This window comes from Mercenaria mercenaria, chromosome 5, assembly GCF_021730395.1.
Source record: "Mercenaria mercenaria strain notata chromosome 5, MADL_Memer_1, whole genome shotgun sequence".
In the NCBI taxonomy this organism is placed as follows: domain Eukaryota; kingdom Metazoa; phylum Mollusca; class Bivalvia; order Venerida; family Veneridae; genus Mercenaria; species Mercenaria mercenaria.
In genome coordinates, this window is record NC_069365.1 from 14,756,011 (window position 1) to 14,771,639 (window position 15,629).

The window sequence follows — 15,629 nt, forward strand, 5'->3', positions numbered from 1 at the left end:
GTTAACTTACATACTTTCTTGAACATAGCAGTATTTTGTCATTTTGACAAATCTACTTTTACTTTCATTTTGCAGTTTTTGCAACGTTTTGAAATGTACATATTTCATAACATTGTCTGTACTGGGAGTACCTGGAGAAATATGTTAGGCACACAATAAGTATATTCATTATTAACATAGATATTATGTCAAATTATTTTTTAAAAAGGAAGTTTGCTGTTTTCTACAAAACAGACTGTGGATGAGCAAAGTACATGCCATATAAGGGAATTATGTTTATTCCATTTATAACAACTTCTCTTGAAGGTTTAGCAGTATATCACAAAACAACAGATTTTTTTAGTAAATGAACAGCACCATGACAACTTATCTGTCCAATACATGTTTTACTGTTCTGTCCCACAGAGTTAGATACTTAAACTATTCTTAATGAGTTGTCCCCCTTTGAATAAGAATGCCATTTGTAAAGAAAAAATGTAAACAATTGTCAAAAACGATGTTTTACCGAGTTATGTAAAGTTTAAACACTCGCACGATGTTGCAAATGCATCAAAACGAAGACCTGTAACAGCTTTTAAAAAATGGTGAGTTTTTAAAGCCGCTGAACTGTCGAGAAGTGTGGCCCCTTCATGCAGTCCCTTTCCGGATTTCAATGCATATATCAGCAAATTGACAGTGGTTTTGTAGAATAGTATAAATGTTTTATACGCTGTTAAATTTTCATGTAAAACAATGCTTTCTTTCTATGATTTGATGACGTTCGCACTTTTTTCTCTAAAACATGGACCTATACCTGAAAGACACTTCTACTTATTCTGAACAGTTTGGTATATTTATGATGAAAAACAAAGGCCTATATAATGAGACCTAAAAACCTTTAACAAAAATCCACCTGAAGAGGCCACATTTTTAGCTCACCTGTCACATAGTGACAAGGTGAGCTTTTGTGATCACCCTTCGTCCGTCGTCCGTCGTCAGTCCGTGCGTCCGTCCGTGCGTCCGTCCGTGCGTGCGTCAACAATTTCGTGTCTGCACGATAGTGGTTTCATTTATGATTTTATTTTAACCAAACTTGCACACAACTTGTATCACCATAAGATCTCGGTTCCTTTCTTGAACTGGCCAGATCCCATTATGGGTTCCAGAGTTATGGCCCCTGAAAGGGCCAAAATTAGTTATTTTGACCTTGTCTGCACAATAGCAGCTTCATTTATGATTTGAATTTAATCAAACTTACACAAAACTTGTGTCACCATAAGATCTTGGTTCCTTCCTTGAACAAGCCAGATCCCATTATGGGTTCCAGAGTTATGGCCCCTGAAAGGGCCAAAATTAGCTATTTTGACCTTGTCTGCACAATAGCAACTTCATTTATGATTTGATTTTAACCAAATTTGATCATAACTTGTGTCACTATAAGATCTTGGTTCCTTTTTTGAACTGGCCAGATTCCTTTATGGGTTCCAGAGTGATGGCCCCTGAAAGGGCCAGAATTAGCTATTTTGACCTTGTCTGCACAATAGCAGCTTCATTTATGACTTGAATTTAATCAAACTTGCACAAAACTTGTGTCACCATAAGATCTCGGTTCCTTTCTTGAACCGGCCAGATCCCTTAATGGGTTCCAGAGTTATGGCCCCTGAAAGGGCCAAAATTAGCTATTTTGACCTTGTCTGCACAATAGCAGCTTCATTTATGATTTGATTTTAACCAAACTTGCACACAACTTGTATTACCACAAGATCTTGGTTCCTTTCTTGAACTGGCCAGATTCCATCATGGGTTCCAGAGTTATGGCCCCTTAAAGGTCCAAAATTGGGTATTTTGGCTTTTGCAGCCATATAGATACTTCATTTATGGTTTTATTTGATACAAACTTCCAAAATATCTTCAACAACAATAAATCTTGGATTCCATGACATTGTCAAAACAGATCCGATCGTAGGTTCCAGAGTTACTTTATATCTGATTACCTCCCCTGATTGTAATCAAAATGGATTTATATCAGTAAGTACTTATAGGACTTATTTGAAATTTCATTATTGTCATTAGTTGGACTGAGCCAATCAGGGTAGATAACTATGGACTGATTTTATGTCAAATTACCTCCCTTTATTTCAAATTAAAATGGGTATATCTCTGTAACTAATGAAGATACTGATCTGAAATTTCATTTATGTCAACAGAATTATTTGGCAGATCCTTCTTTTGTTCACTTACAATAATTTTTTTTTTTAATTATTTCCCTTTTACGTTACTATAAATAGCTTATTTTTAGTAACTTTTTTATTATTGGCCGTAGGGAAAAACCGAGACCACTTTTCTGTGGTACAACATGGATAGTACCTCCAATTTTTAGGTGCATTTTGACATATCTGTACCTTGTAAGAATTTTTTTTTCTTTTTGGTTAAATTTCTTCCCTTTGTTGTTCCTGTCCTTTGGACTTAGATATTTCTTCTGAGGACCTTCTTGTCCTCAAGTGCAATGATAACAGGTGAGCGATATAGGGCCATCATGGCCCTCTTGTTACCTCATCTTTGTTGAACTTTGTTAGAATGTTTTTGAAATCTATGATCACTTCATAACTGGGTTACCTGAGGTCTACCCTAGGGCCTAGGTCAGATCATAGAAAAACTTTGTTTACACTCTAGAGGGCACATTTTCTACATGATATTCTTAAAACTGAGTGTTTTTTCTCTTTGAAAATTAGATCAGATTCAAAACTGGGATACCTGAGGTCAAAAAGTATATCACTAGGTCAAGTCATAGAAAAAGCTTGTTAGCATCATAAAGGCCATATTTATACTCCCACAAAACGAAGTTTGGGGGGCTATATAGGAGTGAGCTTGGCGGTCGGTTGGTCGGTCAGTTGGTCCGTTGGTTTTGCATGGTTTCCGGATGATAACTCAAGAAAGGCTTGACCAATTTAAATAATTTTTGGTACACAGGTGTAACATCAGAAAATACAGGTCAAGTTCAAATTTTGGGGCATAGGTTAAAGGTAAAGGTCACAGTGCCCCTGAACAGTTAAACGGTTCCCGGGATGATAACTTGAGAACGCTTGGCCTAGGATCATAAATTTTGGTTCACAGGTGTAACATAATGAAATAGGTCAGTTCGACTTTGAGGTCTGTAGGTCAAAGGTCAAGGTCACAGGGTCTCGGAACAGTTAAATGGTTTCCGGTGATAACTTGAGAACGCTTGGCCTAGAACATAAATTTTGGTACCGGGTGTAACATGTTGAAATGCGGGTTTCATGTTCGACTTGAGGTCTGTAGGTCAAAGGTCAAGGTCAAAGTGACTCGAACAGTTAAAGGGTTTTACCGGATGATAATTTGAGAACGTTTTGGGCCTAGGATCAAAAATTTTGGTACACAGAAACATCATGAAATGCAGGTCAAGTTCGATTTTTGAGGTCTGTAAGTCAAAGGTCAAGGTCACAGTAACTGGGAACAGTTAAATGGTTTCCGGATGATAACTTGAGAACGCTTGGGCTAGGATATAAATTTTGGTACACAGGTGTAACATCATAAAATTCAGGTCAGGTTCTATTTTGAGGTCAGTGGGGTCAAAGGTCAAGGTCACAGTGACTTGGAACAGTTAAACGGTTTTCCGGATGATAATTTGAGAAGGCTTGGGCCGAGATCATGAAAATTGATAGGGGGTTTGGGTTATGATTAGCAGATGACCCCTAATGATTTTGAGGTCAGTAGGTCACAGGTCAAGGTCACAGTGAACCTGGAACATTTAAACAGTTTTTCGGACAATAACTTGAGAATGCTTGGGACTAGGGTCAGGAAACTTAATCTAGTGGTTGGTCACGTCAAGCAGATGACCCATATTGATTTGAGTTCCAAAGGTCAAGGTCATTTAAACCTTTTACGACAATAACTTGAGAACGCTTGGGCAGAGGATCATGAACTTCTTAGGAGGTTGATCATGACTAGCAGATACCTCTATTGATTTTGTGGTCAGTGGGTCAAGGTCAAGCAAGTTCGGCTTTGACATTGGCTTAGTTCTGTGACAAGGCCATTATAATTGTGTGGGTATAATTCGTCACTCCTGTGACAACTCTAGTTTCTGTCTGATCTAAAAGCTTTTTCTCAGGTTCAAAATTGAATTCTGTCTGTATTATTTACAATTTATTTCAATGAACAAACTCATGAATTTACCAAAAGCATCATATTGAAAATGTAAGCTTAATTTACTTTTCTATTTTCTATCAAAATGATGACTTTAAAGGGGAAAAAAAACAATCATTTTTAGCTTGACTATACGAAGTATGGACAGCTTTCCTACTCGACCCGGTGTCGGCGTCCTTCCACATCCGCACTTCGGTTAAAGTTTTGATGCACTTTATCTTTGTTATTACTTGATGGGTTTACTTCAAACTTAAAATGGTTGTTCCTCATCATCACCCACATCATATGGCACAATGATCATAAATCTGGCACCAATATTTCATGAAATATCCCCCTTTTTATACGCCCGTTTGAAAAAACGGGACGTATTATGGGAAATGCCCCTGGCGGGCGGGCGGGCGGGCGGTCGGCGTCCACAGACTTTGTCCGGAGCATATCTTCTACATCATGAAGGGATTTTGATGAAACTTGGCACAGTTGTTCACCATCATGAGATGGAGTGCCCGTGCGCAAAAACCGGGTCCCTGGGTTCTAAGGTCAAGGTCACACTTAGAGGTCAAAGGTCAAATTAAAGAATGACTTTGTCCGGAGCATATCTTCTTCATGCATGAGGGATTTTGATAAAAGTTGGCACAATTGTTCATCATCATGAGACGGAGTGTCATGCGCAAGAACCGGGTCCCTAGTCTAAGGTCAAGGTCACACTTAAGGTCAAAGGATACAAGAAAAAATTTTGCCCGGGAGCATATCTTCTTCATGCATGGAGGGAATTTGATATAACTTTGCGTAATGTTCACCCCCACGAGGCGGAGGGGTCATGCGCAAGAACTAGGTCCCTGGGTCTAAGGTCAAGGTCACACTTAGAGGTCAACGGATACAAGAATGAAAACTTTGTCCGGAGCATATCTTCTTCATGCATGGAGGGATTTTGATATAACTTGGTGTAAATGTTCACCACCACGAAGCGGAGTGTCATGCGCAAGAACCAGTCCCTAGGGCAAAGGTCAAGGTCACACTTAGAGGGCCAAAGGGCAGATACAAGAATGACTTTGTCCCAAGCATTTCTTCTTCATGCATGGAGGGGTTTTTGATGTAACTTGGCACAATTATACACCATCATGAGAGGAAGTGTCATGCGCAGTTCCCTTCTTTAGAATTACTTCCCTTTGTTGTTACTATAAATAGCTTATATTGTAACTTTTTTATTACTAGTCGTAGGGAAAATCGAGACCACTTTTCTGTAGTACAACATGCTTGCTACATCCAATTATGAGGTTAAATTTTTACAATCTCTACCTGGTAAAGATTTTGTGTGGGACTTTCAATTTTTTTTGGATTTTTTTTGGATTTTTTTTTTTTTTTTTTTTTTTAAGATTAAACTTCCCTTAGTTGTTACTAAAAAATAACTTATATTGTAACTTTTTTTTAATTGACCCTAGGGAAAAAACAAGACCACTTTTCTGTGGTACAACATAGATGTTACTTTCAATTTTAAAGGGGTATTTTAATGTATCTCTACCTGGTAAGGAGTTTTTTTGTGGACTTAAAAACAAATGACTTACAATGATTACTAAACAACCACAAAATTAAAATTCCATTTGCAAATACAGGTGCTAGAGTAAAGAAATTTGCTGTGACGGGCGTATATTGTGACATTCTGGCACTCTTGTTACTTAGAATTTCAGGTTAGAGTTTTGGTGCACTTTCACTGTATCTCAGTTATTACTAAATGGACTTGATTCAGACTTAAAATTGTTGTTCAACATCATCACTCACATCGTATGACACAAGGGTCATAACTCTTGTACCAGTATTTTATGAATTATCCCCCTTTTTACTTAGAATCTCAGGTTTAATGTTTTGATGCACTTTCACTTTATCTCATGTATTACTAAGTGGATTTGATTCAAACTGAAAGTAGTTGTTCCACTGCATCTCCCACATCATAATGATACAAGGTCCATAACTCTGGTATGAATATTTAATGAATTATCCCCCCTTTTACTTAGAATTTCTGGTTAAAGTTTTTATGCACTTTTACTCTATCTCAGTTATTAATCCCCCGCCACAAGTGGTGGTGGGGTTATAGAAATGGTCTCCGTCCGTCCTTCTGTCCTTCCATCCTTCAGTAACATTTTGTGTCCGCTCTGTATCTCCTAAACCCCTTGAAGGATTTTCATGAAACTTGGGTCAAATTATAAATCATAAAGACGATGTGCAGAGCCCATGATTCAGCCATGTCGGTTCAAGGTCAAGGTCACAAAACAAGGTCAAAGGTTTGAGCCTTCCATTTTGTGTCCGCTCTGTATCTCTTAAACCCCTTGAAGGATAATCATGAAACTTGAACCAAATGATCACCTCACAAAGACAATGTGCAGAACCCATGATTCAGCCATGTCGGCTCAAGGTCAAGGTCACAACTCAAGGTCAAAGGTTTGAGCCTACCAGTTCGTATCCGCTTTGTATCTCCTAAACCCCTTGAAGGATTTTCATAAAACTTGGGTCAAATGATCACCTCATCAAGATGATATGCAAAATTTATGAGTCAGTCATGCTGGCTGAAGGTGAAGGTCACAACTTAGAGTCAAAGGTTTGAGCCTTCCATTTTGTGTCCACTCTGTATCTCCTAAACCCCTTGAAGGATTTACATTAAACTTGGGTCAAATGATCACCTCATCAAGAACTCATGAGTCAGCCATGTCAACTCAAGGTCAAGGTCACGACTCAAGGTCAACGGTTTGAGCTCTGTATCTCCTAACCCCTTTTAGGATTTTCATTAAACTTGGGTCAAATGATCACATCATCTAGACGATGTGCAGAATTCATGGGTCAGCCATGTCAGTTCAAGGTCAAGGTCACAGCTCAAGGTCAAAGGTTTACCCTTTCAATATCCATACCAGTGGCGGAGGATTTAGCTGTCATTCAGACTGCCTTGTTACTAGAGGGGATTTGATTCAGACTTAAAATAGTTGTTCAACATCATCATTCATATCATATGACACAAGGGCCATAACTCTTGCACCAGTATTTCATAAATTATCCCCCCTTTTTACTTACAATTTCAGGTTAAAGTTTTGATGCAGTTTCACTATATATCTTAAGTTGTTACTGAATGGATTTGATTCAAACTTAAAATAGTTGTTCCACCTTATCAACCACATCATATGACACAAGGTACATAACTCTGGCACCAATTTTTCATGAATTATGCCCCCTTTTACTTTGAATTAAAGGTTAATTTTGATGCATTTTAACTATATCTCATTATTGCACCAATATTTCATGAATTATGCCCCCTTTTTGCTTAGAATTATACTTATTTAATGTTTTGATACACTTGATCCTTATCTCTCTTATTACTTAATACTTTTGACACAGACTCGAGCTATTATCCAATATCTTCATCCACATTGGAGTCATTAAACACTCCAGTGACAGCTCCAGCTTCATCAAATATGCCCAGTTTCACTATCCAGCATCGAAATAGTCCAGCGCGCTGTCTCCTGTGGAGCTCTAGTTGTATATTCTGACAGTCTGTTTTTTCTGTTTGTCTGTTGTTTGGATGTTGAATATAAGATAATAAGCAATGTGGCAAGTGATTTTTAATCTATTTCTCAAAAAATATTAATAACTTATAAAAAAAAAACCAACATGCTTTTGATAATTTGTTTTGTGAAAAGACTACTGTATGTATGAGGACTACCGCACCAGGGCTAAATTTTCATCTTGAACAGAAACTAATGGTGATTCTTCATTTTCAGAAAAGTTGGTTCAACTTCACCCTCCTCAGAATGTGACAGTGGCATATGTGCAGACAAACAGAATTTACTTGTACTGGTACCCTCCCCTGAACTAAAGACTACATGAACCCAGCTTAGCTAGCAGCAGTGTTTCGTATACGGTGCACCGTTCTAGTGGTGGGGCGCAGAAATCTCCTGTTTTGTTACCAGCTCATTCAAAACGTGCTTCAGAGTCTGATTCTCGGGCAGGGAACCAGGACACAAGTGAAAGTGAAACCACTGTAAAACCGTCAGATACCACAGTCGGGAATGCAAATAGGACTGGATCAGAAGATAATTCTACCAGTAGTGAAACCAAGACTGGGGAGGGTAGTACAACAGCCAGTTCTACTGCGGCAAATCATACTGCGGAGGTGATTGAAATAGCAGGAACTAATTTGAGTATCTTGGACTATATTGGGAAAAATAAAGTGCCATTCCATTTTGCAAAATTGACGCATTATGTGATAACCGTACTGCCAGCTAATAGTATGTATGGGTTAGTTTTAGCATAGTTATAGTTTGAAAACTTTACTTTGCAGTAGGTAGATACAGGCTGCACATTCTTGCCAAGTTTCATGGTAATCTGTTTTAATTGTCCCTTGCCTTTTTCGAAGAAAAAAAGGGGGATATAGAAATAGGCTGCGTCTTTCCATCCATCCTTCCTTCCGTCCATCCATCATACTTTGTGTATGGTCCATAACTCTGCCATTCGTGAAGGAATTTTGTAATAACATGGCTTAAATGTTTCCCAAAATGAGACAATGTGTCATGCGCCAGACCCAGGCCCCTAGCTCAAATGTCAAGGTCACACTTAGGTGTGAAATGTTTACAGGGTCCATAACTGCCATTCATCTTACCTGGCATAAATATTCACCACAAGAACCGGACCCCTAGCTCCAAGGTCAAGGTCAAAGATTAACAGGGTCTTTTTGTGCCTGGTCCATAACTCTGCCATTTATCAAGGGATTTTGAAATAACTTGGCATAAATGTTCCCCATAATGAGTCCATGTGTCGTGCGCAAGACTCAGACTCCTTGCTGTAGGGTCAAGGTCACAATTAGAGGTTAAAGGTTAATACGGTCTGTTGATTGTCCAGCTAATTACTCTGCCATTCATTAAGGGATTTTACTTGGCACAAATGTTCCTTATAATGAGTTGATGCGTCATTCGTACGACCCAGACCCCTAGCTGCAAGGTCAACGTCACCTTTGGAGATGTTTTGGGGGCTTTTGTTATACCCTACGAAGTTTGGGGATGGGTATATAGGAGTGAGCTAGTTCAAGTTGTTGGTCGGTCCATCTGTCCGTTGGTTTTCATGGTTTCTGGACAATAACTCATGAAAGACTTAACAAATTTAAATTATTTTTGGTACACAGGTGTAACATTGGAAATACAGGTCAAGTTCAACTGAAGTCAGTAGGTCAAAGGTCAAGGTCACAATGACCCTGAACAGTTAAAAGGTTTCCAAACACTTTGGCATAGGATCATAAATTTTGGTACACAAGTGTTACATCATGAAATACAGGTTAAGTTTAACTTTGAGGTTAGTAGGTCAAAGATCAAGGTCACAGCTACCCAGAGCAGTGAAATGATTTCTGGATGATAACTTTAGAATGCTTGGGCCTAGGGTCAACAAAAGCATCTGTAAGTTGAATATATTTTCTTTTATTTTTCTTTTTCAATTTAAAAATGAAATCACATTAAATCTTTAAATACAGATATTAGCATTTGAAAGCATTCAGGCATGATTCAGCAATAACAGATTTCCAGACAGTTTCAAACTTCATAATGTCTTCATGAATTATATGATATATAGGTATGACTTACGTACATTGTTAGTATGTTGCCCAATTACTACCAATATGTTGTATTGGCATGCAGTATGTTTGTGTAAAATGTCCCAAGGTGGAGGATGCATGTTGGTAACTCTGTTACAAAATACTGTTTAATACTGAAAGTGCATAATGAAGGTTTAACCTTTTCAGTCCTAAATTTCAGACTTCAAACATTGGTGAATACAAAATATAAATCTCTGTAACACAATAATTTGGCAGAATGTTCACAAACTTTGCAACTGCTTCCAAGAATTGTGGAAAAAAAATTAACATAGTTTTGTTTTTTCATTTAACTGTCAGGATCTTTCATCCAGAATATAACAGTGCCAGGAAATATGATGGAGGTTAATATTACTGATTTACCATCATCTGTAGAACATAAAATCATTGTCAGCGCAGTGTATCTGACAAACTCTACAATATCAGCCGAGGCTGTGACAGATAAAACTGCTGCAGATCCTTCAAAAGCTTGTAAGTTTGGTTATAATTACTTCTTTGAGTTTGAACACTGGCCCTTTTTATACCCCCACTTCGAGGGGAGGGGCATATAGATTTGCCCTTGTCCGTCCATCCTTCCGAGAATGTTGTTTCGCCCTTAGCTCCAAAAGTATTTGAGGTAGAGTCACAAAACTTTACAGGAATGTTGGTCAGCCTGTGGGGTTTTGCGTCCAGATTCATTCTTTCTTGTAGGAGTTATGGCCCCTGACTTAATAAAAAATTGGTCATTTTAATGTTGTGGGACGCGTAGCTCCAAAAGTATTTGACCTAGAGTCACCAAAGTTTACAGGAATGCTAGTCAGCATATGCAGTTCTGCACCTGGGGTTTCGCGTCCGGATTTAGTCAGTGGTGTAGGAGTTATGGCCCCTGACTTAGTTAAAAATTTGTCATTTTAATGTTGTGTCACGTGTAGCTCAAAAAGTATTTGACCTAGAGTCACCAAAGTTTACAGGAATGTTGGTCAGCATGTGCAGTTGTGCACCTGGGGTTTCCTGTCCGGATTCATTCAGTATTATAGGAGTTTAATGTTCTGTGGCGCGTAGCTCCGAAAATATTTTACCTACAGTCATTACGAAGAGAAATGAGTTTTTTTTGACAGCATCAGCATAAATACAAAGTTGATCTGTGTCCTTTGTCATGTAGTGGGGGCATCTGTGTCCCATGGACACATTTCTAGTCCAGAATAATTTTATAAAGTTTTCCTTGAGTGTCCATCTGCCAAAACCTTTCAGGTAACCGGTGTAAGTCAAGTGGGTGATCTTTAAGACCAGTACACTGTAAATGGCTTTTAAAAATTAAATGTAAAAAATGCCATAGCTGATTTTCAAGCATTTAATAGTTTGTAAAATGTTTGCTTCTTACCCTGTGCATTATAATGAAAAAAGAATATTTTTGTCCAGATTAGTTTGTAATACATAAATCTTTTACGGTAATAGTGTATTAATAAGATACAAAAGCCAAAAAAAAAAGAATGTTTTCGGTTTTACAGCTAACTGTTACTGTGATCCATTTGGAACAAAGGACGGCTATAAGAGTTGTAATTTATCGCTGACACATGTGCCTTGGTGTGAATGTAAACCGCGTCATGCTGGACTCTTCTGTGAGATTTGTGCCCATGGATATAACAGGACTGCACGAAGCCTGCCATGCCATACGTGTCCTTGTCCAGAGACATTTTCTACTGGATCTTGTCATTTTAGTAAGTACCAAGTAAGGCAGATTTATGAAAGGCACATTTACCTTAATTTGAAATATATTGCACCAATAAAGTAGTTTATATCACCTGTGGTGAAAAGCAGGCAAATTATTTTCCCACTGAATCCTGTTCTGTTTGCGTAGACTGGACAAGCACTATTTTACTTTATGTTTACAGTATCCAGCAAAACTGAAAATGAACTTTGAAAAGCCCCTCACTAAATTTTTTAGGGGGTTCCCTTAAAGGACTTGATGTAAATTTCTTTGAGTAATTTGGCAACAGTCTATTAGAACAAAATTATCCTCATTAAAAAAAGTTGTAAAACTAAGGGGGTTATCTCACTCAACCGCATTATATAAGCCAGTTTGTCAGATTGCTCAACAGTTATAATATACATGTATGTGAAATACTTCATCATGTTGATATGTGACTAGGAACATGCCACCTTTGAATGTTCTTGTGATAGATTTCTCTCTATTCATAGCCGTTCTTCTTGAAATATACCAGCAATCCTATCCTGAGTGATAAAAATGGCATTTTGTAGTGTTTACACTTTACACTTTGTCATTTTGAAAAATAATGCCATCCGGCTGAAATTTGATTAAGATATTAAGTGAATAATAAAGGTCTGCCGCTTTCCAGAACAATGTCCATCTTGTTTCAACAGCACTGCGAATCAGTTGATATTATGGCATTAAATTTCATAGTTTTGCTGAAAATGACATTTAAACGGGATTTGCATTCTAGGATAAGAAATTTCCAAGATTGATAGCAGATATTATATATGTTCATCAAGGTTGATGCAACCATGAAATCTAGTCCCTCATGAAAATTATTGATTTCATGGTATTCTGACATACCCGGTATGAAAATTTATCTGAAGGGAGTAAACCAGACTCACATAACATGAACGTTAAACTTTTGTCTTACAGTGGAAGGTTACCTGCATTGTACAACTTGTAGAGAAGTGTACACTGGCAACCTGTGTCATCGTTGTGCCAATGGTTACTATAGAGACCATGCAGCGGCTCCCTCAAAGTGCATAAAATGCCAAGGTTGCCATGATATAACACCAGGACTGATCTGTGATCCATTCAATGGTATGTAGATTTTCTCCCAATCTTTTAACATTAGCTCAAAATGAAACTTGTAGTAGCACGGCAACTTAATGTCAACGCCCCATTCCAAGATAGAAATTAAACCAATCTAAAAATAAAATTACTGACACAGACTGGAATGGGTGGTAAATATCATAAAAACAAAGAACTGGACTTTTAGACTTTGTCTCATCAAGGTTCAGTGTGAAATCATACTTCTGATTTACATCAGTTTAAATTATTTTATTCAACATTTGCGGATAAATATTTACACTCACACACAGAAAATTCCTATGGAATTGGAAAATGTTTTTAACAACACATTTTAACTTTTTTTTCCCTATTAAATAGGTATTATTGCAATATTTTACAAGGTTTACATGTGAAGAACAAAAGCAAGTTTTACTAAAATTTTCTCTAGTATTATCACATTTCTTTATCATCTACAGCTGAGAAAAACACCAGTACGAAACCACCAGCTGCCGGCATCATTGTTGTCGGTACGATTGTTCTCCTGTCGGGAATCGTTGGCTTTATTGTGTACAAACGCAGCCATAACTTCCCTAAAAACAAGCCATTCTGAACGATCGAGTTTAAAGAGGATCATGATGATGTGAATTTCAGCGCCATTCCGGATGATGAACTGGAACGCCAGCACGATGACATGCAATTTTATGAGTCTCAGTCAAAAGGAAAAAATAAGTTGCCACCATACTCACAGTTAAGAGAAGATATATGAAAAATGCAAGACTTGTGCCTTTCTTTTAGACTCAAGGTTGTGAAAAATGCATTTAGAGTATAGAAAAATATCTAGTTTAGTCAGATTAGATTGTCAAGTGAAAAAAGATAGAGTGGATGAGGTTAATCAGTCTTTGAAATTAGACAATATATGTATTTTTTTCATTTGTTGCAATATTAGATAGATACGTTATGGGAGTGAATTCCGCCTAAGCATTGGCTTTTAATTAGTGCTCATTCATTCCAGCTACGCAAAACATTCTGATGTGTTGAAGACCTTATAAAGGTCGTACTGACTTTGTATGACTTTTGGTCATTGTTAAGTGTTCTAGATAGGATGTTTTAACAAATTTAGCTTTTTGTTTTCAATTTAATGCAAATGCATATATGTATAGAATGTGCGTAACAATCTCATACAAGAAAATTGCCATAGAAACCAATTTGTCAAATTTAAAAGTGGGTTTTTGTAGGTGAACTTGTGTGTACTAAACTGCAGGTGCAATAGTGATCAAATTCTGACAGTGGAATTTTTTTTTCCAGTGTACTTGATGGTTTTATGTATTTCAAACATACAACCATATATTTCCTTTAATAATATTACTGCTAGACTCTGTATTATACATTATTTAACCCATTTATGAAAGTTTTAACATGTATGTAATTTTTGTGTTCTTTGTTGCAATTTAAGTAACCTTGCTTCAAATAGAGCTAGTCCAGTAAAATTTCTTTTTATGTTTTTTTTTTTTTACTGAAATGGAGTGAAGGTTGATATCTGTTGATCTGATTTTTGTGATTTTAAGAAATGTCTATTTGCATATTTATGGTTCAAGCTTATTTTTATCCAGTGACTACAGTAGTAAGAATTGTTTTAAAAAATATTACCTAACCTTTTTAACTGCTGAAATTGACTCACTTGTTTATTACATGCTTCATTGTCAAATTAGATGTTTTAATTATGTAAGTGTGTGATAGATCAATTTACCATCTAATGAATCAAGGTTGTGTCCACTGTGCTATGCCTTGTAACTGAAAGATTTTATTTAGAAGGTCAGTAAATGTTCTATGCTTTTTTTTAATGTCATTTGACACTGTTTCATATAAAATTTAATATGTATTTTATTCTATATTCCCTTCATTGGGTTCATTGTCACATCTATAGCTTATTAGCTTTGTATCGAGAAATACACACAAGTTCTGTAGTCGAGATAATTGGTTAGGAGGGCAGTATTAATCTGCAATAGAACAAGTACATTTTTCTTAGTGCATAGCTAGCTCAATAGGGAGAGCGCAAATCTACAAATCACAAGGTTGTGAGTTAAATATCCACGGGCAAGGCATATGTTCTCCATGACAATGTGTTAGAAGACATATGTGTCAGAAGTAATTTTGTCCTTCACATCTTATTTATATTGAGAAGTTGGCAGTTACTTGGAAAGAACAGGTTTGTACTGGTACAAAACCCAGAAACACTAGTTAGGTTAACTGCTGTCTGTTTCATAATTGAAATACTGTTGTAAAACAGTGCTAAACCTAAAACAAACAAACACAGTACATAGCTGATAATCTTTTTATTACTACTCATTAGTAAATGATATAGACTGGTTCTTTAGAATGAACATAATTGAAAATATCTATGTTTATGAAGTTTTTAACACAAATACACATATTAAAATGACTTAACACACCAAAAATAAATATTGCTGTTCGAGATTCTATTGTAAAAGGGAGTATGTAGGGAAAGATATCGGTTGTACGAGTGCTGCTCATTGCTTTAAAACTTCAGCGTACTGTTGAAAATAAATGTAGGGAAACATACACCCCTTTCAGATGATATACAGCATACCATATGATACCTGTGCCTGTGTATTTATCTAACATCATCAATTTGTGCCAGGTACGCAAATTTATATACATGTATTATGCATTTGTTTTCAGTGGTTAAAGTAAAATGTGTTGTTTTTTTTCATATGCTACTTTCTGTGAATTATGTTTTAATAAAGGCATTTATATAGAAATATCATCCTGCTTTTTATACGCCCGTTTGAAAAACGGGACATATTATGGGAACGCCCCTGGTGGGCGGATGGGGTCGAGGGGGAGGGGGATGGGGGGGGAACGGGCGGCATCCACAGACTTTGTCCGGAGCATATCTTCTTCATGCATGGAGGGATTTTGATGAAACTTGGCACAGTTGTTCACCATAATGAGATGGAGTGTCATGCGCAAGAACCAGGTTCCTAGGTTTAAGGTCAAGGTCACACTTTGAGGTCAAAGGACAAATTCAAGAATGACTTTGTCCGGAGCATATCTTCTTCATACCTGTCAAGACACACACATTGC

General features: G+C 37.1%; 1 protein-coding gene across 3 annotated transcripts in view; it reads left to right on the plus strand.

Moving 5' to 3' along the window:
- Window positions 1-15,298, plus strand: part of LOC123558790 (multiple epidermal growth factor-like domains protein 9) — a 33,257-nt gene extending 17,959 nt beyond the window's left edge. For 2 of the 3 annotated variants that reach the window (XM_053542754.1, XM_053542753.1), the window contains 5 exons: window positions 7,905-8,411; window positions 10,061-10,231; window positions 11,248-11,457; window positions 12,387-12,554; window positions 13,001-15,298. In XM_053542754.1, coding sequence (XP_053398729.1) covers window positions 10,096-10,231; window positions 11,248-11,457; window positions 12,387-12,554; window positions 13,001-13,134 — 648 coding nt within the window. In that variant the 5' untranslated portion in view covers window positions 7,905-8,411; window positions 10,061-10,095 and the 3' untranslated portion in view covers window positions 13,135-15,298. Of the gene's footprint in view, window positions 1-7,904; window positions 8,412-8,457; window positions 10,232-11,247; window positions 11,458-12,386; window positions 12,555-13,000 lie in introns of those variants that run through there. The other variant, XM_053542755.1, reaches the window with a different exon arrangement.
- Window positions 15,299-15,629: the final 331 nt, after the last annotated feature.